General features: G+C 30.8%; 1 protein-coding gene across 1 annotated transcript in view; it reads left to right on the forward strand.

Annotated features, from left to right (window-relative positions):
- The window catches only part of KrT95D (phosphofurin acidic cluster sorting protein KrT95D), a 69,295-nt gene that overhangs the window by 36,387 nt on the left and 7,642 nt on the right, over positions 1-25,266 (forward strand). The window contains exons 4-6 of the mRNA XM_040711398.2: positions 4,037-4,162; positions 18,715-18,846; positions 19,122-19,575. Coding sequence (XP_040567332.1) covers positions 4,037-4,162; positions 18,715-18,846; positions 19,122-19,575 — 712 coding nt within the window. The remainder of the gene's footprint in view (positions 1-4,036; positions 4,163-18,714; positions 18,847-19,121; positions 19,576-25,266) is intronic.

Below are 25,266 nucleotides of genomic sequence, written 5' to 3' on the forward strand. Positions count from 1 at the left end.
AAAATTTTACGCCCATTTGAAAACTAATAAATGCGATAAATAAGTATATACATATACTACATAATATGTGTACAATATATATAATTTTTTGCTGATAGAGACATACATACAATATAAAATACTATGTATTATATTTTTTTGTAAGAGATAAATATATTGGCCATGAGCCAAAACGACAACATGGAACACGACCATCACTCTACATAGATTATAGAAGGATATATATTGGTGTTTTTTCTCTATTAGCTTTAATTTATATTGTATTATTTTATTTTTTTTTACCCGTTGAAATGAGGTATTTGCTTCAAAAACGATCATAAGCCTTAAAATAACATTTCTAGAAAAAAAAGCGTTAATATCCTAACATACACCTTAGATTTAAGGGCAGAAAAAATCCTAATGGAGAGTTATTGAGTTTTCTGAAATTCTGATGTAGTGGTTCTGAATTAGAGTCCCATCATAAAAATTTATTGACTCACAGATTATGGTAGGTATATATATATATACAGGGTGTGGTTTTACAATTAAGAATTTTCGAGACCAGGCCATAAACCTTTTTATTTCTTAAATAGTAGAGATATTTACAAATCCATTTATATACAAACGTAGGGACCATCCATAAATCTAATCATTCAATCCAACCATCCTCAGCCTCAACCACGGCCTCCAACCTGGCGCAGAACCTGCTGCACGCCTTGACCAGGGGATATTTATTCATATTGTTCACATCCTCAATAATGGAGGCTCTCAGTAAAGCCAAATTGTTGAGAGCACGCTTGTCGGACTCCCTCTCCAATACGTTCTACGCAAAATAGTCCAAAGGATTGCAGTCTGGGGAGCTAGGGGCCACATTTCCTTAGACCAGAACATCTCCAAATTGTCCAGAAGCCAATTTTGTTCGCAGATCGATCTGAATTTTTCCTTACTGGTGTTCCTATCCCTCCAGACTCCTTCAACTCCTTTCCAACTTTGTACTCGGTGACAGAGGACAACTTGAGAAAGTCGATGATCTCTTTGGGTCGTACTCGGAGGACATTTTCAACCCATTGTAAACAGAACATATATAAAATTGTCTGCTAAATTTGATAAACTGGGTTTTAAAGCTATATGACTAAGGGTCCCCAAGAAAAACCGGTTTAAAAATTCTTAATTGTAAAACCGCACCCTGTATATATTAATATGTTTTTACCCTCTCAATATTATTGTTCAAATGACCAATATCTTATTCAGTGTGGTTTCTCTTGAACCGAACAATTCGTCACTGACTTGCGGCTAGTACGTATACCGTCTTTCAAAGTTTTTACTCTCGTGTATATACCATCACAGAGTCATTTTTGTGCCTGGAAACTACTTTCCCTTCGACCATATCCTACAGTGTGCGAAATAAAATTATGGACTTGACTTTAAATCAATCTGGGTTACTTTTGGTTGTGTAACGACTATTCCCGTTAATAAAAAATAAAGATAAAAAATTTCAAAAATCAGCAGCTGTCAGCATGGAAGGGAAAAGGTAAAGGGTGTCTGATTCGCTTCACGCCCAAGTGAGTGTCGAGGAGATTATTAAGCTTGTAGGGTGCTCTTGGAGTCTTGTTTAAACTATTAAAAGACCTTGAGAGTCCCTTGGTAGTGATAGACACCGGAAAATTAGTATTATGTCTCCACCTCGACTATGCCATTTAAGGGGGGGTCGAGATGAGAGCCTGTACTACCTCTCACCGAAATTTGGATGAACTCAAGGCCTCTGTTGAGCAACAGTGAGCGGTCATGTCCGAGGTCTTCATAAATAATTTCTGCGGCGTCTTTCGGCCAAAGGAAATCATTTTGAAATATAGAAAGATGTATCAATGAAGAAGTCTGTGATAAAGCCTCAATGTTGTACTCCTTTTCATTCTTGCAAAAGTTTAGCTTATTTGTTTGCTATGAAAAAGTTCACAATTTTAACTCGCACACTGTACATTTAAAAGTCAAGGGAGTTAAGATAAGGTAAAGAGGGATGCCAAGTTCCTCAAAACTGTCTGTATCATTCTTGCATTTCCTTTACAGTGTGGGTTGGCTGCATTAAGGGTCACAATGATTATTTTTTTTACTAGCAATACTTTGTTGCTAAAATTTGACATAGATAACGAAATCTCTACAGCCAAAGATATTGGACTCTAATTCAACTAGCACCCTGTACATACAAAACTTTAGACCCATTTAAAACGTATTTTTGGAACAAAACCCTATTTCAGATAGTTGTGGAAAAATTACGTTTTCGTACCACAGGTGCCATATCTTCGTGTGAATTTATTTGTTGTTACTTACTATTGACTGATCTGTAAGGCTCTTTAAATGAAATCAATTGATGTCTTAGATCGTGAATGGTAATAACATTCCTAGTAAATTCATTCCCTGAAGAATTCATCACGGAATTTCCTTCCCATTTTGAAAAGGGTTATTTCGTGACGTCATACGGTTTATGTTTCAGAACTAGTTAGTAGTTTTTGTATAATGATGTACGGGAAGGGCTAGAGGAGTACTGATGGATAGGAAACGGATATGATTTATGGTGTGTATGGATTATATATCATAAATATTTAATAGTTAGTAGCAATGTAATTCGTAGATATTATTTGTACCTTGAGAAATAGAAGTAAGCTCTTCCCTCTGCTTTCACTACCCCTACTCCTTGATAAATTTACCAGGAATATATTTACCTACTGTGTGGTCCTTTAAAATCTGAACACTTACTAATTGAATAATTAATTAAGGTTGATTGATTGAAATTAATTAATATTTCGATATATTAAAGCAAAAGCAATTAGTTGCAAAATAAAATAAACTTGACTTCTCTTGCAAACGTACAAGCTGAGAAAAAGATACTTAAATGTGATGGACAAATTTCTATTCGTGTATTTTGAGCAGTTAGGCGTCTCCAATACCACTTTCTACGTCGTCAGCAAGTTTGAAACGTTGAAGAAGAAGAAGTACTCAGTCAAAAAGGCCAAACTGAGTCCTGAGGTGTTAAAGAAAAGATCCCAGGCCAATTCCGTTAAGTACATGAGGGCCCATGCAATAGATCTTGGGGTTTTACACCAGAGAGCTATAAAAAAGTTCGTATATAGAGCCTTGTGAGGGTGGAGAGGCCACTTATGATACCAGCAATGAAAGGAACTAATCTTTTCCAATGAAATACTCTTTTGAACTTTTTTTTGAGACGTTTGACCCCCCTCCTACAGCCCTGTTGCCAGAGAGGCTTGCAGTGTCCGTCATCAAAACACTGAGGCTTTCAAATACACTGTCAGCCAGCACTGGGACGCTATGACAGAGGACTATATCAGCAACGGGTGCCAATCCTTCCACCGTCGCCTGGAAGTTATCATTGCCGCCAAGGGTGGCTACATTAATGATTGAAAGAGCTCAGACACACATCTATTTATAGTATTAATTTTGTTGAAATTATATTCTTAATCAGTAAACTATATCTTGTTGAAGTTTAGAATTCAAATTGTTCAGATTTTAATGTACCACTCGGTAACACCATTTTAGAGAAACAATGATTTTATCATCAGTTAAAAAGTTGGGTAATTTCCCTCCCTCTCCATTCACCAATGCTTCTAATCCTTACCTATCTTATAATGCAACGACCTTGGATTGTAATGAAAAAAAAGTTTTTCTAATCAATTAGTTTTAAGTCTGTAAGTAATATATTTATTATGCCTACTTTTATATTACTTATATGTATACAGTTTCTTGCTATTTATATACGAATATTTTAAATTACTTATAATGAAATATTATCAATATACGAGTATGTACATTATTTATTCTATAATTAAAATGCAAATTGTGTATGTGTAAAATATATACTCTTGAAATGGTATATAACTAAAGTCAGTGTAACAAAAAGATGCTAAATTTGTTTTTTACTCTGAAATAATTAATGTTTTTTTTAAAGTAAAAGGGGCTATTTTTTCACCTTTGTTTGTCCTACATGTATATTATGACATATATTTACAATTTTTATATGTTTTTTTTTTAAACATTCATTTTATAGTATCCACATTTCATCAAACGAGAAGGGAACCAACTTCAAATCATGCTTCAAAGACGGAAAAAATATAAAAATCGTACCATACTTGGATTCAAAACACTAGCGGTTGGAATTATAAATATGTCTCAGGTAAGGTCTTTTTATCTAAGTATATATTTAAGTAAATTGGATGTTGCTATTCTTGAGGACAATCAAATATATATGTCGTATAAAGGTTGTAACTTGTCGAAGGAAATCATACAAGATTTAACCAAAAAATGAGATCAATAATATTAAGCGAAAAATTTAGTGTATTTGTGACAATGCAATAATTGAATATTCTATAAAAGATCAATATATAGTTGGATAATTTTTGACTATTTTGATGACAATTACTTGTGTTAGATTCGAGTCATAATTATCGAGTTTGTGTTTTTGAGTATTGAGTCAAGTTCGGTTTGAGTAAGAACATCAGGCAAAGAAAAATATTTTCTTATTGAATTGATATAATCTAAGTTCAACAATTGAGTCCGTTTTGACTAATTCAATAAGACAGTTAATTAATTATAATCAAATTATATAGAATATTTATTTTCATATTAAGAAATTATTTCAAAAAGTTGTACATATAGATCATAAATTAAATTAATTTTTTTACTATGTATAGTTATTGTATTTTTGCCGTATCACTATAAATCATATAATAACATTTCAATATAATTTTGCAGCACTAGAAAAAATCATCTCCCTCTGCGCCGGCTTCTATACACGAATATTTTGAGTTTTGAATATTCGAGTTTGAGTTTAGCCGAGTTTTCAAATAATATTTCTGACAAGTTCGTGTAATTTTGTGAAAATTGTTGACTTTAGTAATGTTGAGTTTTTTATTTATTTCGAATAATACTCGAATCCAACATCAATAATTAATTGATAAGTATTCTTCGTCACATTATAAACCTCAAATATTTACGATTATACCACATTACTCAATCACTGCACATCTGAAACATATATGGCAACATTGTTGATAGACCCACGTAATTTCTCGGTTACTACTAACCTTCAAGCAGGACGTGTCAAAATTTCATTGCATTATGACCTTTACTTTAGAGGTTTTAGTTGTTTTAGTAACCTCAATTTTATAATTTTTGAGACCATGGGTGTGCTGAATTTAAGCGTAGTCGTACATGTACCAATGATTCTGAACGGCGTGTTTTGCCAAAATTGGGAGTTTTAGCTGAAAATATAAGAATATACAACTTCAAGGGTCAAATGAAATTATGTGGGATAGCTGATACCTTGAAAATATCAGAAGGTTGTGCCTTTACAATTTTATATGAAAATTTGGGGATATCATAGTTATTTCAAAGTGGGTGTCACAGTTTGCTCACACAAGACTAGAAACAACAGCGCATCGACTGTTCAGACTGCTATTTAGAGCTGTTCAAGCAAAGTAAATATGATTTCTTTGTCGTTATATGACATTGGATGAAGTATGAATCCTCCACTACATGCCTAATTCAATAAGAGCATCAGCCTAGTGGACAACAGTGGACCTTAATCTCTAAACTAACCGTCAGAATGTCATAAAATTTAGACACTTACTGTTTGAAGGTTAGTACTAACCCAAAATTACGTGGGTCTGTCAACAATGTTCCCATATATGTTTCAGACGTGTACTTATTGAGTGATGAAGTAATATTAATTGATTAAAATGAAATTATCGGTTCAATTGATAGTTATTAATAAAAAGTACAGATTTGGTAATTGGATCAAGGGTTAAAAATAAAACATACAGATGTAATTTATACCATCTGTTACAGGTTGTACAAAACATACATCATCTAATTTATAATTTCCAAAGTCATTGAAATGATTTTCAAATGGCTGATGGTTAATTTTTTTAGAAGCAATTTCGTAAGACAATTTCAGTTTTTATTCTACTCATATGTAATTTATCTTAATTGAGTTGACTAAAAATCATAGGAGTGCATAGAACTCTATATATTTCCTCTTTCTATTCTTTGGGCATTATCATCTTCCTCTTTATATGTAGTATGATTAATTCAAATCTCAATTGGTTGAAATAGTCGTATTGTTATTGCTGCCATCGTTTTATCATCATATATTATTACTTTACTTGTTAAAATAGGGCATAGGGAAATCCCGTTTCATGTGAAGAGGAGGCAATCATGGCCCCCTATACATCGTATTGAGAAAAGTGAGCAAATAATCTGCAGTTTATAATCGGTTCAAAAAAGGGTAGGGAAGTTCAAACCTTAAAAAACAATAAAAAAAATTATAGTCAGAATATTATTTCGCTAAAAAGAAAAGAGAAGTGGGAACATTGCTTCTGTTGTCTGGTCCCTTTGACTCTGCTTCATTCAATAAATATTTAATATAATAATATATCTCAATAGTATGAAAGATAATTATTAATATTGAACAATGAATTATTCTTGATGACTGAAGCGATTGAAAGTTTACTTCCATCCTCTCTGAAGCCTTTGGATTAGATTTCATTCTTTCCCTCCCTCTAATGAATTATAATTATAATAGTTATACTTTTTTTAAAAAGTACCTTAGGCTACATCTAATATTTCATATGTTTGAAATATGAGTTTCTTAAGGTTTCAAAATATTTTTTTGTATACAAATATCATTGGCTAATTTTGAACTATTTTGAAAATATTTAGAGGTAACTCAACGGTCTTTAAGTTCTGAAATTTTACACTTTCTTAGAAAAAAATGTGCTTTTGTTTTGATGTCATCTATATAGTACACATTACAGCTTTTTGATAAAAATAACAGATGTAGTTTGATAAAATTCCTATTAACAATATTTATAAATTTTTATGAGAATACCGTATCTACGTTTCAAAAAGAACGGTAAGTGTAATTACATGAATTGTAGCTTTCCACCTATATATGTAAAGTATTTACATTTACATATTCAACATATATCTGTTTTTTAGCGTATCACAGCCAAACAATTCAACTGATAAATATTATTTACTAAGATATGCAATAACATGCCAATTTGGATAACCTTGACCTGGGTATACTTTATTCTAGGAAAATTACTTAACCAGCTATATTTTATCAAATAAGTTAGATATTTATATAGAGTAAAAAAACTTTACAAAAGAAAATTTAGTAGGAGTTATTTTTATATAAAAATGACGTTCGAGGTCATTTGAGGCCGAGGGCAACGAGAATAATATATATGTATTATTTTATTAACAAAGATACAGTTTTTCCAGAAAAGTGTAAATTTTCAAAGCTTTTTTCAATGAAAGACAGCTGAAACAAAAATAAACAAGTTTTATTTTAATCCCATGTCTTTTGGTGTAAAAATGTAGGAGGAACAACAAAAAAAGCATCGCGTTGCGATCTTCTCCGCGACGGTGTCAGTGCCGAGAAAGCTATAAAGACCGTTGGTATCTCCATCTGGATTACTTACAACATCAAGTATTCAATTATATTCCCACACAGCTAAGAAGAACCACAACTTCTCCAGTAACAAGGTGGCTCACTTCTGGCCTGCCTCCATGTGGCCCTCCTCCAGCCCTGACTTCAACCCCCTGGACTTTACAGTTTGAGGTGTCTTGGAGAAGAATATCTGTCGCAAGTCTCATCCATATCTGGATTCCCTCAGAGCTACCATAATGACAGTGTGGTACACCATAGAAACGGGGTTCATCATCAAGAGCTCTCAATCTGTTCACCAGCATGTTGACCCTGTTGTTGCTTATGCAGGAGAACATATTGAATAAAAAAATTAGCTAAATATACTCTATAAACATACAAACAGTTAGTTGGTTTTAAGTTTTATTTCTTAATTCCATAAAAATTATTTTTTTTTGTAATTAAGGCATCCTACTTCAAGTTTTGAGTCCCCCCCACCCACCCTATATACTAGGTAAAATCCTATTACATTTCTCCTGGTGTCCCTTAAAATTAATTTGAAAATCTAAGATGTCGGTAATATTAAAGCATGGAAACGCTTGTATTAAATTCTAGTTGTTATTTGTTTTAGAGTACATCATTGCCGATTATGTTACTCTTAGTCCTATAGATTTTTCTCAAATATATACCTATTAAGTATTTATTTGTCAACTTCGAAACTTACTTTCTTTGTATCATTCCTTTATAGTGTGACTTTACTGTTTATGTATCTTTATAACATAGAAATAAAAATACGCATATAGGTAGAAAATTACCTAAAGTTACCTCAGAATAAAATGATGATCCATAGAATTCATTAAACAACCCTAAGGAATTCCTACTTCTTGTAAAATGAAAAAAAACAAAAAATGGACAAAATATTGAACAGCAATTAAAATCTATTTGTTTGTATTTATGCGAAAAGATTAAGGATAGTTGCTTAGGAAAATATACTATTCTATAATTTAAAAAAATATTTAGGTACAACTACTTATGTAAACATACGGGGTGGTCCAGAATTATAGCCCAATTAAAAAGACTAAGCTATTTGCAGATTATGGTTTGTATTAAAACATATATTAAGTCTTTTTGACAACCTTAATATTATCTTACAATTCGGCCTTGTTTACAGGATTGTACCCGTTCACTCTTTTTCTGTTAAATCGTTCATTTTGTAAAAACTTTCCGTTCGCCATTTATTCGTTCATTTTTATTTATTCTTTTAATATTTATCTAGCATAAAAATTCCAACCTAAAAAAATACTCATTCATTTATAAAACCCTTTTGGTTTCGTAATACATAAAAATAAGACTCAAGGGTGTAGCTTGTTAAAATCAAAACAGGAAATCCCAGGGATCCTAAAATTAGACTCACATTTTTTATAAAATGGTGTCCAATTTCTTTTAATTGTTTTTTTAATAGCCCCAAAATAGAGGCAGCACTATTATTCAAGGCAACCTCCAATTTATTTTCAACAGCCTCCCTCCTTTAAAAATAGTTGCACTGACATATTTTTTCTGAGTTACCTTATTTACTGGAAATGCTAAGTTCATTCAGGGGGGGTCATTATGGGTGCGAAGAAAAAAAAGGAGACCCCGAACCTAACCCGACTTTCGGGCCGGGCTTCTGTGAGTTCATCTCTGATATACCCACAGTGGTCTTAGTTTGAATATAGTATTAACCTCTGCGGACAGGTGTGTCCTGTTTTTATTATTATTAGTTATTGTAAGAGACATTAATGCAAGACTTTGGGGTGGGGGAGGGGGTTTGGCTTCCCGTGTAGGAGAATAAAATTAGTCCCGAATCTCTTGTCTATATTTTCTGTTACAAACCGACCTGAATGCATTGCTTCGACTATTTAGTAACTGCATTTCGTAGTTTTCGTCCAGTTGTAATATATATATTTTGTAACACTTATCTATAGTTTTCTTTTTGTACATAGTTCAATTTTATATTTTCCATTGGCTATGGATGTTACATTTTTTTAAATTATTTATTATATTATTAGAGGTCTATATTCTAGATACCTATTCTATATAGGTTTATATTTTCTTAGAATATAATAAATGTGTAATGGAATTAATATATTCAGTTTTGTGTAACAGTATAATATTGAATATACATATTATTGGCTAATATTTTGTATATGGAGCTAAATTGATTCGGATTGGCCCTGTTCGATTGCATGATTGATCATAATACCATATCAATGAAATATAAATACAAGAAGCAACAGTAGGGAGAAGCGTCAAACGTCATCCATTCGCTTTTTTTTATTTTTCAACTGGTTTTGCCTGGGGCCCACAAATGAGTAGCTAAATCTAACTCTCTCCAAAATAAAGCTATAACATCGAATTGAATTTTGTGCTCAAAGATTCGTATCTGCAAATCATAGTTTAATACTAATCATAATATTGCAATAATAGATTAACTACGGCTTGCTAGGCTCATGAGTCATTCATCAATCTGTATATGCTATAGAGCCTTAAAAATATATGTCACTCTCTAATTTTATTAAATAATTATTAGTTGGCTACTTCCCAAATATATGACAGTTTGATTTAATAGTGTCTTGAAGCTTCGGTAATTTAATTACCTTGTATTGGAGTTTACGATGAAAATTTATATTTAATTGTTAATCCTTTGCCAGAAATAGAGCAAATAAAGTAGGAATGGTAAAAAAATACTGATTTAAGGAGAAAAAAAACTTGCAGGAGGCATGCACGAAAGTATATAAGTTTTTTGGGCATCACCATTGAAAGTCTGGGTTATCATTACTTAAATGAGGGAAATCAAATCCATGTCACTTATATTTAATGTAGATAAGTTTTTAATATTCTACCCTGTCTAAAAAAAAATTCAACACATTGCATTGTTTAATTGCACCATTTGGTAGAAAATATGTCATCTCAAGATAGCATTAAAGATTTCAAATGTGGTGTAATAGATAAAATATAAGTTATAATGTACTTAAAAACATTTATTTATCTAGTGTTTTGTAAAGTTTCCATTTAATCTGTTCATGGGACGTTCACCAAATTCAACCCCACATTAGCACCTTTAATCTTTTAGAAAGTACCTTGTCTTAATTTTCTACATCATAATCTGTGATCTAATAAAATATGATAATTCAATAAAACAACAACACAACTTTATTAAACATCAAGAAAATTGAATTAAATTTTGAGAAATTACAGAGTTGTGTAAAAGTTTATATTTTTAATTACCTGCAATTGAATTGTATAATATGAAATTCGAGTATATGAATATTTTCTCACGCTATCCAGACAATTAATATATAGATATTGTAAAAATAAATAAATAAGACAAAGCACTTTTATATTGGGCGTTAATAAAGATTGAAGATGCTAATGTCGGATTTAATAGTTATGTACTTCGCATCCACAGATTGGATAAAAAGTTAACGAGATACTAGATAAATAAATGCATTAACGTCCATTATACTTTTTATTTGATCCATTATAAAATATTTCGGATTTTAAGGGATATCTTGAGATGGCTTATTTTCCAGAGTCTGGTCCAACTAAACGAAGCAACAGATTGAAAAAAAAGAAGACTAATTAAAATTTATTTTAGCCACCATCACAGATTCATTATAATTATACCCATAATCAAGAAAAGAAGATGTAGTAATCTTCGGAAAAAATAGTTAAAAAGCTACTTCTTATAGAAAATATGAAAATGAATGTCAAAATCAACGCCGTTCATATTTTTTCCTGTTCAATGTCCAAGCTTGCTTGTATATGACTTTAATGAAATTTTACTTGAGCCAATAACGTCGATATAAGAATTAAAATTTATCCTTTATTTTTAATGGGGACAAGGTCAAATTGTAATTGTTCTTTTTTCGTATGGGTCCGTGGTGGTTCAGAATACGTATAAAAAATATGTAATGTTATTTTAAACGAGGTTTATTAACGAGCGTGTGTGTAGGTTCAGAAAAGAAAAATCTAGTAAATATATTTAGATTAGTAATTCTTCAAAAAATTGAGCACGCGAGTGGTGTTGTGGTTGGCAACAAAAACAATGTTTTTATTTTATTTTCTCAAGCTATAGTCAATGTTCTTTCATTCTTGACGAGATAATGTTTAAGTATTGAGTAGCTACGTGTGAGTGTTTCCATCAAAAGTGGAAAGTAACAATTTCTTGAGGAGTTATCTTTTATATTAATCGAGCAAATCTATTTTATTAGGTTTTTTTGTTTGTTCATCGACCCTTATTAACTCCGAGTAATGACTGATACTACGAGTAGTAAATTAAACTAAATATAAATTTATTAGACTTAACATGATTTAGGTGATATTACAAATTGGGGTTCTACATTACAGGAATTTTTAGCTTTGCATTTTTTCGTTTTTATTCTTTTTGGGGTAACATCAGCATAAATCTACTTGGTAAAAAATATCCTGGTGATCTTGGTACAAAATATTAATTATGTATAGGCTGTATTTCATCGAAACATATAAAGAGTTTAAATACATGCTACTCTTTGACTTCAATTATATCACTGAGGACTTCACCAATAAACTCCGTTTAACTTTAAAATTAATTATTCATATTTGTATTTACAAAAAATTTTAAATAATTTTTAAGATTTTAAACTAATATTAGAGTTTCAGAAGAAAATTAATGAGCATCGAAAATATTTCTCCGAGGTTGTAAATCCAGAAAATGAGTCAAAACTCAGGATTGGGTTTACAAACCACCCTCTAAGTGCCGTATCTAATGCAATAATAATAGGTGGTTATTCTACAAAAATGCTGGAGGATAGCTTGTAGAAATTGACGAACGTCAACTTTCCCTGTGCGCCAAGTAGCCCCGCTCCCACCATACACTTGAATCAATATTGATAGTTGATGTAGCAACAAACTTGCAAAAACATATTTGTTTTTAAAGTCCTATTTGAATTCGAGTTAGTAAATTATACTGAATGTTACTTCGAGTATTTAGTTGAGCTTAGTAATTTAATAACTTAATATGTATAACAATTGTGTCAGGCCTAGTTTTTGCAAGAGGCAAATTTATTTCAAAAAGTTGAAAACATCAGTTCTGACATTAATCTAATTGTATGATAAATTCACTTTAAATAACTAATCAATGACAATGGCCGTGTAGAGTAATCAAAATATTCTCTACTGTCACGTCAAAATAATTTACACTTTTCTTCTATATTTATAAATTCCCTAGTGTAAAAACAAACAAACTTGGAGACTCGTTATACTCGAATCAAACTTTAATTATTAGCTACAGTTGATTTTACGTTACTTTAATTTTACAGTTGAAAAAAATACAAAACCTAAACCATTTCATTTGGTCGTGGTTTCATCCTTTAACTCATCATAGAATACTCGGAATCCGACAAGCTCAAATATTGACACACGTTTACTTCAATGTTTCAGTGTGGTGTAATCTATTACAAAACCATCATCTTTTCTTGGCCATCTCTGTTACTTGAAGCGACAAGGTTATCTTCTTAGTTAATAAAACAAAGTTTCACTCCTGCGTATTTATAATAACATCAGCTCTTGTTTCCTTCAATCTAAAACGGTGTTCCATAAGGGAATTTCATTATTTGACCATAAGAAATAAAATTTGAATATTCAGTGAGTTTATATAATTTTACTGAATTGTGGAAAACATCTTGTTCTTTTCTGCAAAATCTTGTTAATTGTTATCAAAAAGTCTTTAAAGAGTAACATTGATTCAAGTAAAGGGCCAACTAGCGAGTAAAAAAGTAATTTATGTTTGTTTGTTTTATGTTCCAATGAAAATATGTTATATTTATAAACATATTTTTGATCTAAGAAATAACATGTAGGCATATGAATGAAATCTTTACAGCGTTTAGTATGGAGCATGTGTAGCTAAGGCTCAGCCAGGTAGCGCTCTATAGACTAAAGTACCCCCTGGGGGTTCAGTTATAACGTGATATTGTTTTTTTTTCCCTCAAGTTATTATTATTGTTCTTTCATTCTTGAAGAGAGAACATCTAGCATCTATGTATTTAGTAACTACCTTTGAGTATGTTCATAAAAAAATTGAGTACCACAGACGATTTCTTGGGTAGTTATCTTCAATATTTTTTAGGAAAAGTTTGTCTGTTCGACAACGCCTAAACATTCCATTGAATGCTGTGTTCTACCAAAAGTATTACTATATTTGTACGACACTAAGCTTACAAATATTAAAGAGACTCTAAAAGAAAGGAGAGACAAGACGGTTGAAACAATAATGAATAAAAAAATATGTACCTAGAATATATTTACACACTCAGGATATGAAAATGACTAGGGATGGAAATTTTATAGAGCGTGAAGAAAATAAAACTCTAATGCTTCTCTACAAAAATCCCATCCTTTTACATAGCTACGTGTTAAGAGATGAACATAGTGCAGTTAGCTCTCTGTTTATAAAACCAATTATCCACTTGTTTTTCAGTTGTTTGCCTTGCCTCCACCCAATAAATGATGATCTCCATATTTGCTTGCATTGATAAATTAGTCATACACTCTATTGTTAAGCAAACAAAGTAACTTTATTTAATCCCCACTAATTAGCTACTTAGTTAATCTAAATAGCTTTTACAATCACAAAAAAGCGGTAGTTGTTCTGATCTGGGTAATAGGTTTTACAAATAGAGGGCATACAAATGGTCCACCGTAGACCATTTTATGACAGATCATAATTCAAGATGATTACTTTTTTTTTCCATTGATATGTTTGAGGCTCTTTAACAAATACCATTTTTGAATGTGAGGCCTAGCTATTTATATATATATATCCATTATACTCATATACCTACTATACATAATACTATGCAGTATTATTTTAAATAAGAAATATTACTTTAATGGAATTTGTATGTTTGAAATATAATAATATACAAATTTAGTAAAATTATTCACATCTGTCCCCTTGTCGCAATAAATATATCGAGAATGAAAGAACGTAGTAGTAGATATTAGATATGATGTAGAAGAACGGGGAATACTTTGTTTTTCTCTGCAAGGAGGGAGTACATATTATAAGTTTTTTTCTTCTTCTTTGAATGGAATATGCTAATCCATGTACATATATACATATATTTAGAAAGCTCTTATTTATCCAGAAATTTAGAATATGTATCAAAAGTATGTACGTATTATAACGTAGTCTTTGTTTCATGGAGCTGCACATACACACACAACCATGCTCTTAAATCCTAATCTTCTCTTTTTATCCTTTTTATTATGGTATATATAATGTTATTTCTTTTTTGGTTGCAGTTGCATGAAAAATAAATATATATACAGGGTGCGTTTGCACAATGTTAAATTTGATAGTCCAAGTTTTTATTGAATGAACCGCATATCACAATGAAATTTGAAAGGTCACAATAATATTTCTATATTATAGGCAAATGTATTCTTAATGCTATCTCAAATGGCCTTGATTACGTCAGCTATGACTAGACGCAAGTTTTTTTAATATTTTGCATGATTATAACAGAATAAGGTGGACACAAAGCAATCGATTTTTTTTAATGTTTCGTCCAACTAAAATGGACATTTTCTTTCCTTGGTGAAAAAAAAACCAACGAAACTATGAAAATGCAACAAACATAGGGGGAAATGTAACTAAAAAATAAGAGTGCAGTCTCGTGACATTAGTTTTTCCCTCAATGGCGTTCCATCATAAATAAATATCCAAGTTAGAACAAAGTTGTTCAGTGGACCATTGCGTTTGAGATACAAAAGGAATCTCAAACCTCTCCTTTAATCTCTTGAACATTCCTTTAATTGGTCAGATGGAGCTGCTCTAAGTAATGTTTACTCATGTAAAGTTTGTAGTATTAAAGTTACTCCATCTGACCTAGGAATTGTCTTTCATGTCCATATACTGCATAATGTATATATTTTTTTCTAGGACCAGCTGAGAATCGAACCTACAGTACATTATTTTCAAGAGAATAAGTTCTCCCGAGCGTCTTTTCCATTGAGCTACGTCGCTCTATAACATTTTTTTATTCAAAGTTGGTGTCAGGATATGTTTTTGAGATCTGAAAAATATTTTTAGAAACAGATACTCATGGTTAGCTTTTCTGATTGTGCTCTTGGTTACATGTAGATCAGTGGAATGTGTCTTATCATGTGAGATCATTATGATTGTTGGTCTCTTAGATACTGAAGAAGTTAGCATTTCGCTTCCTTTTGTGCCTATCACTTCGTTGGACTCTTTCAATTCCTAATCTAGCATTTTTTTCATGTTGTATACACCCAACAGAACAAATATATCTCGCCAATGTCCTTTTTGTCCCAAATGCACATGTATGACTCTTTGTCCTTAGTGGACAAGTCATTTTCACTTATCCAATTTTCATCCAACTTACGAAAATGGATCTTTATTGTTTGTAAATAAATAATTGTGTACGGGTTTACCCCTATATTTTAATAGATTTGTGATGCCGAACATCAAAAGTAAATTTAATCGGACCTTTTTGGGAATGCACTCTGTATATATATATATATATAAGCAAAGTATCCTTATTCGTTTAAGAAAGCACTGATGAATATGAAGAACAACCAAAATGCATGTGACCTACTCTTTCAATATCATAATGATGGTGCTGGCTGCAAATATAAATTCTCTACATTCACTAAAGCCCGTGTGTGTTTTAATAAATTTTAGGCACTTCCCGCCTGTTTTCCTCTTTAAAAGCATTGTTTTCATAGCCATACATGTGGAAAACATACACGATACCTTTGTATATAATATGTATTAAGAGTGTTTGTGTTTTATGCCTTAGTTCTTTGTACATATTAGGTAGTGTGTATATTACAGAGTAGGGATTTGATGGAGCTTTCTCTTTATTGCAAAATCTTTAATATAATAGATTCATTCCCATATTATTTTATCACTATTTCCTTCAACCATTCCTTATATACGTACATACATAAAAATGAATAAGTACCAGCAATGCAAGGGCTGCTCTTGATTGGTTGTTGTTTCTTCATTCAATAATAATATCTGAATATTCAAGCTTATTTAGATATCTTTCTTTTAATACATATATATAGAGATAAACAGAAAAATTAGCTCATAATTGTGCATACGAGTACTTACTCTTAATATCAATTCTATACATATGAATAAAAACTTGTATATACCTTATGTGTCATTTTGTCTTGTGAATGGTAAATAGAATACATAATAAAAATGTGCTTGGGAGTAGTGGTCTCTGATGCGAAGAAAATGGATAACTTTTTCTTCAACCTCAATGAGAAAATTGGGTCTGAGCTCTACTATAAGGTCCTGAAGTGAAAAATCTTGCCCTGGCTGAAGGTTAACTATACAAAGAAGAACTATGTGTGGATCCAAGACGGTGCCCCCTGTCATACGGCCTTGAAGACACAGAACTTCTACAAGGAGTACTTTGCTGACTTCTGGGACAAGACCTTCTGGCCCTCTCCCAGTCTTCATCTCCATCCCATTGGCTTCAGTGCGCGGAGCATCTTAGAGATCAAGGTTGGGAAGACATCACTCAGAAATTTACAGGAGCTCAAGCCCAGCATCAAGAAGCAATGGCCCATATTACCGCCGATTATATTGTGGGAACCTGCTCCAAGTTCTGACATCGTGTGGAGGCTGTGATTATTTGATTAATTGCTGAAAGTTTTTCCAATAACATTTTGGATTATACTTTTCTAATAAAAAGTTATTAATATTTTGGTTTTGCTGCTTGATCGCGGAAAAATTCCATGTCGCACTCTGTAGTTTGCATATCTTTGATCACAGAAAAACAGGATACTTCATTTTGATTTAGAAATAATTCGAAACATTAAGAAATTTATCACGAAACCTTCTTTAAAATGTTATAACATTGGAAGTAAACCTGCAAACGGGGAACTGATAAGCCTGAAATTTGTCATATTCATGCTTAACTAAGTTCTTGATTAGGAACCATTTAAAAAATAGTTATACAAGTTGGTTTTTTTACCTGCTTCTTTTTAAAGTTATGAATCATTTTTTTATTAATTTAAGAATGAAAGCATGGTCCCAATGAGTATATACCATACTTCTAAATCAAATTAATTAAACTTAAAAAATCGAACATGTTGGGTTACCTCTACTAGTGATTTATAAATAATTGTTGTACTTTTAGTATTTTTATCTCTATGAATCTCGTACTCCGAGAGCAATTTTTAAAAGTGCAAGCTTACTTTTAAAACAGTAGTTCTGAACCAGGGCTCTGCATAGTTATCAAAAAATGCCTTTTGTAAAATAAAATTCATCGAAAAATTGTCATCAAAATAATCCTAGACTCAAGTACTTAAGCTAAATTAGTTGCCCCTAATTTTAAAATTATATTACATCTTTAAAACTACGGTTGTTAATCTTTTTACAACAATAGCTCAATTTCAAATAGTGTTGTGTCGGTTTGATAAATTAGCAACTCGGTTTGACTCGACTCATATTGTGAACATCGACGTTCAAATAAAAAAAAAAAAGGTTCTTAAACTCTACTCTTATATAATTCCTTCAATAATAAGATCAGTAAGTATTGTTTTTAAATTGGAATTGGGCATGTTTTACACAAGTCAGAATACTTATTTTAAGACCTTTAATTAAATACAATTTAACACTTATTACATTCTTAATTTAACTCTTAATATAGGTCTAAAATATCCTATTATCCACCCTCGTACTTTTTCATAGCAAATGAATTTATCTTTCATTGCAGTTAATTTTCAGAATAATTGATTTATTCATTTTTTCAAATTTTCCCTCCAAAGTCTGTTACATCAATACAATTTGTATTGATTATTTATATCAGTACCTGTAAAAATAAATTATAAAATTCACTTTTTTGATTGCTTTTTGCAAATAAAATAAAATAATAATATATGATTATTTTAAAATGTATTTTTTAAAGGAATTTGTTAAAAAATATTCTCCCTAGATCAGTTTTAATTAAATACATATTTGTGACTAAGGTTTATTCAAAAGTACATTTTTTAAATAATCTTCTTTATTAAGACCTTTTATTGATGATTTATTTTTATAAAATACGTTTAAATATTAATTACACAAATATTGGTAGATTGAAGGCTGTGCCCCCTTCCCATCTCTTAAGCCTATGTTCTATATAGTAGACTTGTTCTTAATTTGAAGTACTTGAAAAATTAAGTTTCTCAATTGACACCACGTATGTTTTTTATTTAGTTCTAATTGATATATTTATTTATTATTGTAGGTCTTACAAAAACAACTGGATCTTGAATTAGAACTCTATGGTCGGCAAAAAGATAAATCTGGATCTCAAGCTATTGGAAAAGTTTACATGTTATCGCTCACTAGTCAACCTGTTGATCATGAAGGAAAAAAGGTATATGATTAAATTATCATTCATTGAGTCATAATTATTTACAAAATTGTTTTCAAAATAATACCTACACTTTGTTTTTTTTAATATTGTTGTTATTTTATGTATATTTTTAAAGTTGTAATAATTTGATTACGGTGCAATAGGATCGATATAATCATTGTATTTTTGATATAACCATTTGCATGGCCTATTATTTGAAATTATGTCCTACTTTTAAAGATACGAATATCATATTATGTACATATATGTTTTGTTCTTGTTTTTTTTTTTTTTAGAATGTTCAAGAAGTTAGAGGTGGGGATCTCTATTCTGACGAAGATGATGATTTCTCCACTCCTGAAGAAGGCTCCGACTCTGAGCTTCTGCTTGAAGATATTTCCCAATCAACTTCTCAACAACAGTCTCGTTCAAACAGAAGAAAAACTCGTGGTTCCAAGTCCCTTGCAGTGTCTCGACCTCGAATCAAACAGAAATTTGTGGCTCTACTTAAAAAATTTAAAGTAACTGATCCCGAAGAGTTGGAACAGGAGTCTGGTAATCAAAAATTTGCAACTGGGTCTGTTGATCCCGAGGAATTCGAAGATTTGTTTGATCAACTCGAAGACTTTAGTGATTCTGGGCCTGATGTGGATACGATATCAATTGGATCTACTCCAAAACCATCCCTTAAACCTTTTTTCTGTTCCAGTAAGAATTTGGTTCATGAAGTTCGACCTGTTTGTGCACAAAGTAAGTATTTATATCAAATACGTAGATACTAAAAGTAGTGAGATTTTGGTAGTGTTGTCACGATACTAATATTTTCGTATCAGTTTCGTTACCGAAAAACCAGTCTTGGATATTTTTTGACACAAAATATAAAACATAAATGTCATTAAGGGTAATACACATTTTTTTTGTTTTAATTCAAAAATTTGATGATTTTTTAATTATAAAAACAATAATAATTCTTGCTTTTTAATAAAAGAAAATTTTGTTTTTTTTTGGGGGGAGGGGATTTTGTCATCGATGGGTCAATATTTGAATGACGTAATGATATTTCGCAAGTACTGTATTCAATGCAATTGATTATAGTATCATTTTAAATTCATCAGTACCCCGGGACCACTCTAGTACTGGATCTACAAACAACCTTAGTTTAAGGGTGAGCTAATCAAGGGTCACTGACAATCCAATCGTAATATCAGTTGGATAAAATTTAAGTAATTTTTTGTTCAGTTTTTGAGAGAAATTTTTCCTCTTTTGTCGTATCACTTAGAGCCATTGAGGATCGCTTATCAACTCATTTCATCATTCTGGATTTAAAAAGTAGATTTTGAATATGGATGGGCTTTGTGTATATATTATTAACCGGGTAGACACGTGTAATTGAATTTTTACTCGGATAGAACATGCTATTTTATTACCTGTGAGTAATTAGTAACTATATATCATTTAATATGAATTACAAAGAACCTTTTAAAGTACTGAGTGTAGTAATGTATTTCTATTTCTTATGAGTGATAGGATCACAGAACAAAGGGGCCAAGAGACCATAGGCCAACCCACTTTTTGAAAGACTATAAAAATGAAAAGTTGCTTGATAATATGGCAATAATATATGACACCATTTTCATACTATTTATAGCTCCTCACTTTTGAATAACGCATAAGACAAAAAGATTATTGCCTCTATGAACTAAATCTAGTGATGATGTCATCACTTGTGTACATCCGTACTCGTACAAAAAGTGAAAAACTCTAAATTACACATCATTACAGATAAATACAGTCAAATACAGATAGAGGAAACTGCTATTTCTCAGATGAAAAGTTATCTATGTCCGGATTTTTCTTATCTTCTCAATTTTTGGATACTTATATAAATAAGTAATTCTGAAACTCCCCATTTCGAGAGGCAACCAGTGTTTAATTAGATCTTTCTTTTTTTTTGACAGATATTCGTGGATTTTTAGCTTAGCTTTAATTGAAAGTGTTTTTCGGGGGACACTCATGATATATATCCGTATTGATTGAAAAGGAATGTAAAATTAATTTAAAAATAAACTTACAGAACAAAAATGTTGGCTCCAGCTTACGATTTGTATCTATAGATAGGAAAAATCCTGATGAGAATGAAAAATTCTCATGAACTCATATGAAGTTGATACCATAAAACTGAAGAAAAAGTTGACTTTATGCGGATTTTTACTTCAAGTTTCTTCTATGCGAAATATTTAATGTATTAAAAATTGGTATCTGAGATGATAATGACTATAAGCGTATTATTGTTATTCTGGACTTAATCGTATATGAAAAATATCCATGTAAAAATGCGTATCCGACAAAAAATATAGATTATAATACTTTTAGTAAATTTTTGTGGGTAATATGTTTTTATTTTTCACATTAATTATAGGGGTACTCCTATTACCTGGACTCATCCTTAACTTTAACTATCAAGAGACAAAAATTATTGTTTAAAAAAATGAAATACTTTTTTGTCAAATAACTCAAAATTTATTCTAGGGTTATGAATTTTGTATCTATATTCGTTACACATTACTCATATATCTGTATCATAGCAGTGCATTACATGAAACGGGTTGTTACAAATAACAAATGCATATATATTCTTGAGTATTGGCAAACCGCAATCTAAGTATGTAATCATTCCTATTGAAGGAGTAATTATATTATTATTATTGATAAAATTATGATATTGCATCTAACTAACGTAATTATTGCAGAAAAATGGAAAATTATTACATATTTAGTTTTTGTATGCATTTTTAAGCTACCATATAAAAAAATATATGTTTGTATATAACTACCTACTTCCTTTTTATATCCATGTATGTAAGTGCATTCTGCATGAGAGTATGCTCATACATATATATGCAAAAATTATGCCCAGGGTGTATATACATATTCAAAGATGTTTAACTGAAGTACAGTTCTACCCCATCTAATGTAAGAATAGATAAATAAATTGTGGTAAATAAAAAAACGTTCTTCTTTTTTATATTATGAATAATATGAGAGTTGTAATTTGAATTAAACTAGAGATTGTAATACAAACCTACATATTACATGGCTTTATACAAAGAAGGATACTAGAAAAATTGCCCTAGTAGGAAAATTGACCGAGGTGAAACACATGAATTTTATCACAAGTTTTTTGAAACGCTGAAAATTTTAAACTAAGTAGGTTTTGGAACAGAAATATTCAGTTTAGTTTTTTTTTATTCTACGCATTTTCGTAAGAATCCAAAATATAATGGATTTCTTTATGAATTTGGGAATAAAAATGAAGATGGGATTGTTTTTTTTCAAAGATTTTTTTACCTTTATTTTCAATCAAACGCTATTCAAAGGGGAAAAAATAATGCAATTAAATGTGGAATATTGTAAATTTATCCTTATAGTGATAAAAATAAAAGTAAATCAAGCAAATACATTTTCAAAAAACTAAATTGCCTCTAAGAGAAAACTTGTTGTTTTTAGGCAATATCTAGAGTTTCATAGGTTTGGTTATAAGTAACTTCGTGTATAAAAAACTACCTAAAAATTAAGATTTTGGTGACAATATTTCTTCTCGGGCAATTTTTTTTAGTACCCCAAAGAACTAATATATATATATGAAACTAAAAGAGCATTTTGGTCTGTTCAGATGAATTGGCGGCCTTCTTTTGTAGTGTGTTAGACAACTGAAAATCAGGTGGTCAATATCTGATTATAAAGTATTAATAAATATTACAAAATACTTACTTTTAGCTATCATTCCTTCTTCTTTTCTGTTGCTTGCTCCTTTCATTTAACTGACATGTTGCTCTTCTTGTTCTTAGTATATTTTTTTTGTTTACCGCTTATACATATAAATATACACTGTATTACGTCATCAACTGTCAAATTTTCCACTTATTTTCTCCTTATGAGTATTTTTCTAAACAGGAATTATCTCTTGTTAAGCTGTGAAGATAACAAAAGTAATTGAAAAATAATTCTTTAGCTTGGAAGAATTAGGTAACTATTACCAACTAATTTAGACCCATATTTCTGTTTTATTATTATTAAAGATTGCCAGATACAATAAAAGTGACGACGTGATTACTGTTGGGAACGCCCCAGAAACTCTGGACCGGCTAGGATCTTTTAACCTTTATGTACCTATCGAATGTTTATCTCTGGACTGTTAAAAAAAAAAAAAAAATCTTGGCCTACTGATAAAATTGTGTATGGATTGATCTAATTATAATAAATAAACTTTGATATGGGCTCAGGGGCGCTGGAAATCATTCATAATTGGAGGAGCTAGTTTTGTAAAATTACGTCGATATTAATGAAAGTATAATCACGTTAGTTTTTTTCAAAAAGTAGCAGGGGGCCTCCTGTTCCGGGACCAATGTCTGAACTTATATTTACAAGATGTTATCTTTCACTATATATTGTTATTACATCCTAAATTAGGGAAACGTTAGCCGATTATTTTCAACTCGACAATGATTATGTTGTATAATTTAGTAGAAAATTATTTATAGTAAAACAAACTTTGATGTTAATTCCATAAAAATTGATAGTAGATAACAAAAATAAGACATTGTAAATTTTTAACTGTTATCAAGAACTGATCCGTATCGATGACTTCAATTGTGATTTTAAATGAGCAAAAATCGTTTTCATGACGCATAATGAGGTTTTATAGTTAGGCAGATAATTTTTTTGTCTGAGAACGATTTCTATCAACGGTCAGAGACTTGTCTAGATTAGTCTAGAATCAGACTCAATCGATCTGAAACCGATTTTCAATACATGTACCTATTAAGGTAGTCTCCAATGGAGTGGTTCTCAAATTGTGGTACGCGTAGGCACAAAGAGTTAAGAAGTTTTTATATTAAAAAAAATGTCATTCAAAAAATATGATTTTTATTTTTAAAAAAGGTCAACGAATACGTCTTTAATATAAATTATCTTCTAAGTTTTTTGCATAAAATACAAATAGTTCAATTTAAAAAGTTTTAAATACACAATGGAGATATTAAAAAGCTTTATATTTAAATAGTTCTAAATCTAAAATCTAAAAAATTGGAGTACCACTGATATAATATATATTCTGTCAAGAAAGTACCGGGAATTGTTAATTTAAATTGTCTGCACTAAAGAAATTTAAAAAAAATAAAAAATTATAGGCTTTGTCTTTCATTATGATGCCAAGTTTGAGCGCGATCTGTAGACCAGTTTGCTTACAATAGCTGGATAAGTAAATCTACCTCACTAGTGCTCCACGATTTTTACATTGAACGAAATTATTAAACAAAGAGATTGCCTTAAATTTTGTACTGTGAACAAAATTTCATGTGTTGACGCGTTTAAAATATTAGAAAAAGTCCCTCAGGCGCAGGTGAATCAGTTTTATCAAAAACCTGTGCATATGAGTGGTCTCGAATGCCAAGGCGATGCTCATTGTTTTGTTTGATATCTGCGGTATGGTGCATCATGAATTTGTTCCAAAGGGACAAAGGTCAATACGGGGTACTATTTGGGCGTACTAAGGCGTTTGCCTGAGAAAATCCGTCAAAAACGATGATAACGTACCATCGCACAGAGCCACGATTTTGAGCAAATTCAATGCCAAACATGCAATAAATACCATTCATCAACCACCATATTCACCTGATTGAACTCCGCGTCACTTTTTTTAATTTCCAAAGCTAAAATTACCAATCCTAACCTGTTTTGTAGTCTATTCAATCCATAAAACAAAATTCGTGGAAGGAGCTAAAGGCCATGCCAAAAAGTGCCTATATTTTTTTTTTTGAAAACTGGAAAGCCATTAGTATATGTCTATTGGACCCAATAGAGATTACTTTGAAGGCGAAAAAATAAATTTTAATGATTAAATGTGAAATTTGTGTTTTATTTAACAATTCCTGTTATTTTTTTTTAACAGAATGTACTGTTTATGAATGGTATATGTTGGTTGTTCGTTTTCCTTATAAATGTAGGCATATGTTAGTTGTACATTTTCCTTACATATGAAAGCATATATTGGGATATATTCAATTATAAAAAGGAATGCATATATATTTATTATGTACATATGAGTATTTCAATGCTTATGTATGTACATGGGTAGGAAAGTCATAATTTGAGTAAAATTATTTGTACATATACAATACTTGTACTCTTTGCTGCTTCACCCTATTAATACTCTATATTTCTTCTTCTTCATGATGATATATTTCTCGTCTCTAAATATTTTTTTTAAAAATAAAATTAAAAAAAAACAAAAAAAGACACTTTGCCATAGCTTATCTGTTCCTTTTTTAAAAAAGAATAATACGATTGGAATCTCTTTACATACTTTCTTCCTTTTTTAACTCTCCCCTCTCTCCTACAAAAATTTGGCCTCTTTCCCCCTTTAAAAAAAAATAAAAAAAA

Source organism: Lepeophtheirus salmonis, chromosome 5 (genome assembly GCF_016086655.4).
Source record: "Lepeophtheirus salmonis chromosome 5, UVic_Lsal_1.4, whole genome shotgun sequence".
Classification (NCBI taxonomy): domain Eukaryota; kingdom Metazoa; phylum Arthropoda; class Copepoda; order Siphonostomatoida; family Caligidae; genus Lepeophtheirus; species Lepeophtheirus salmonis.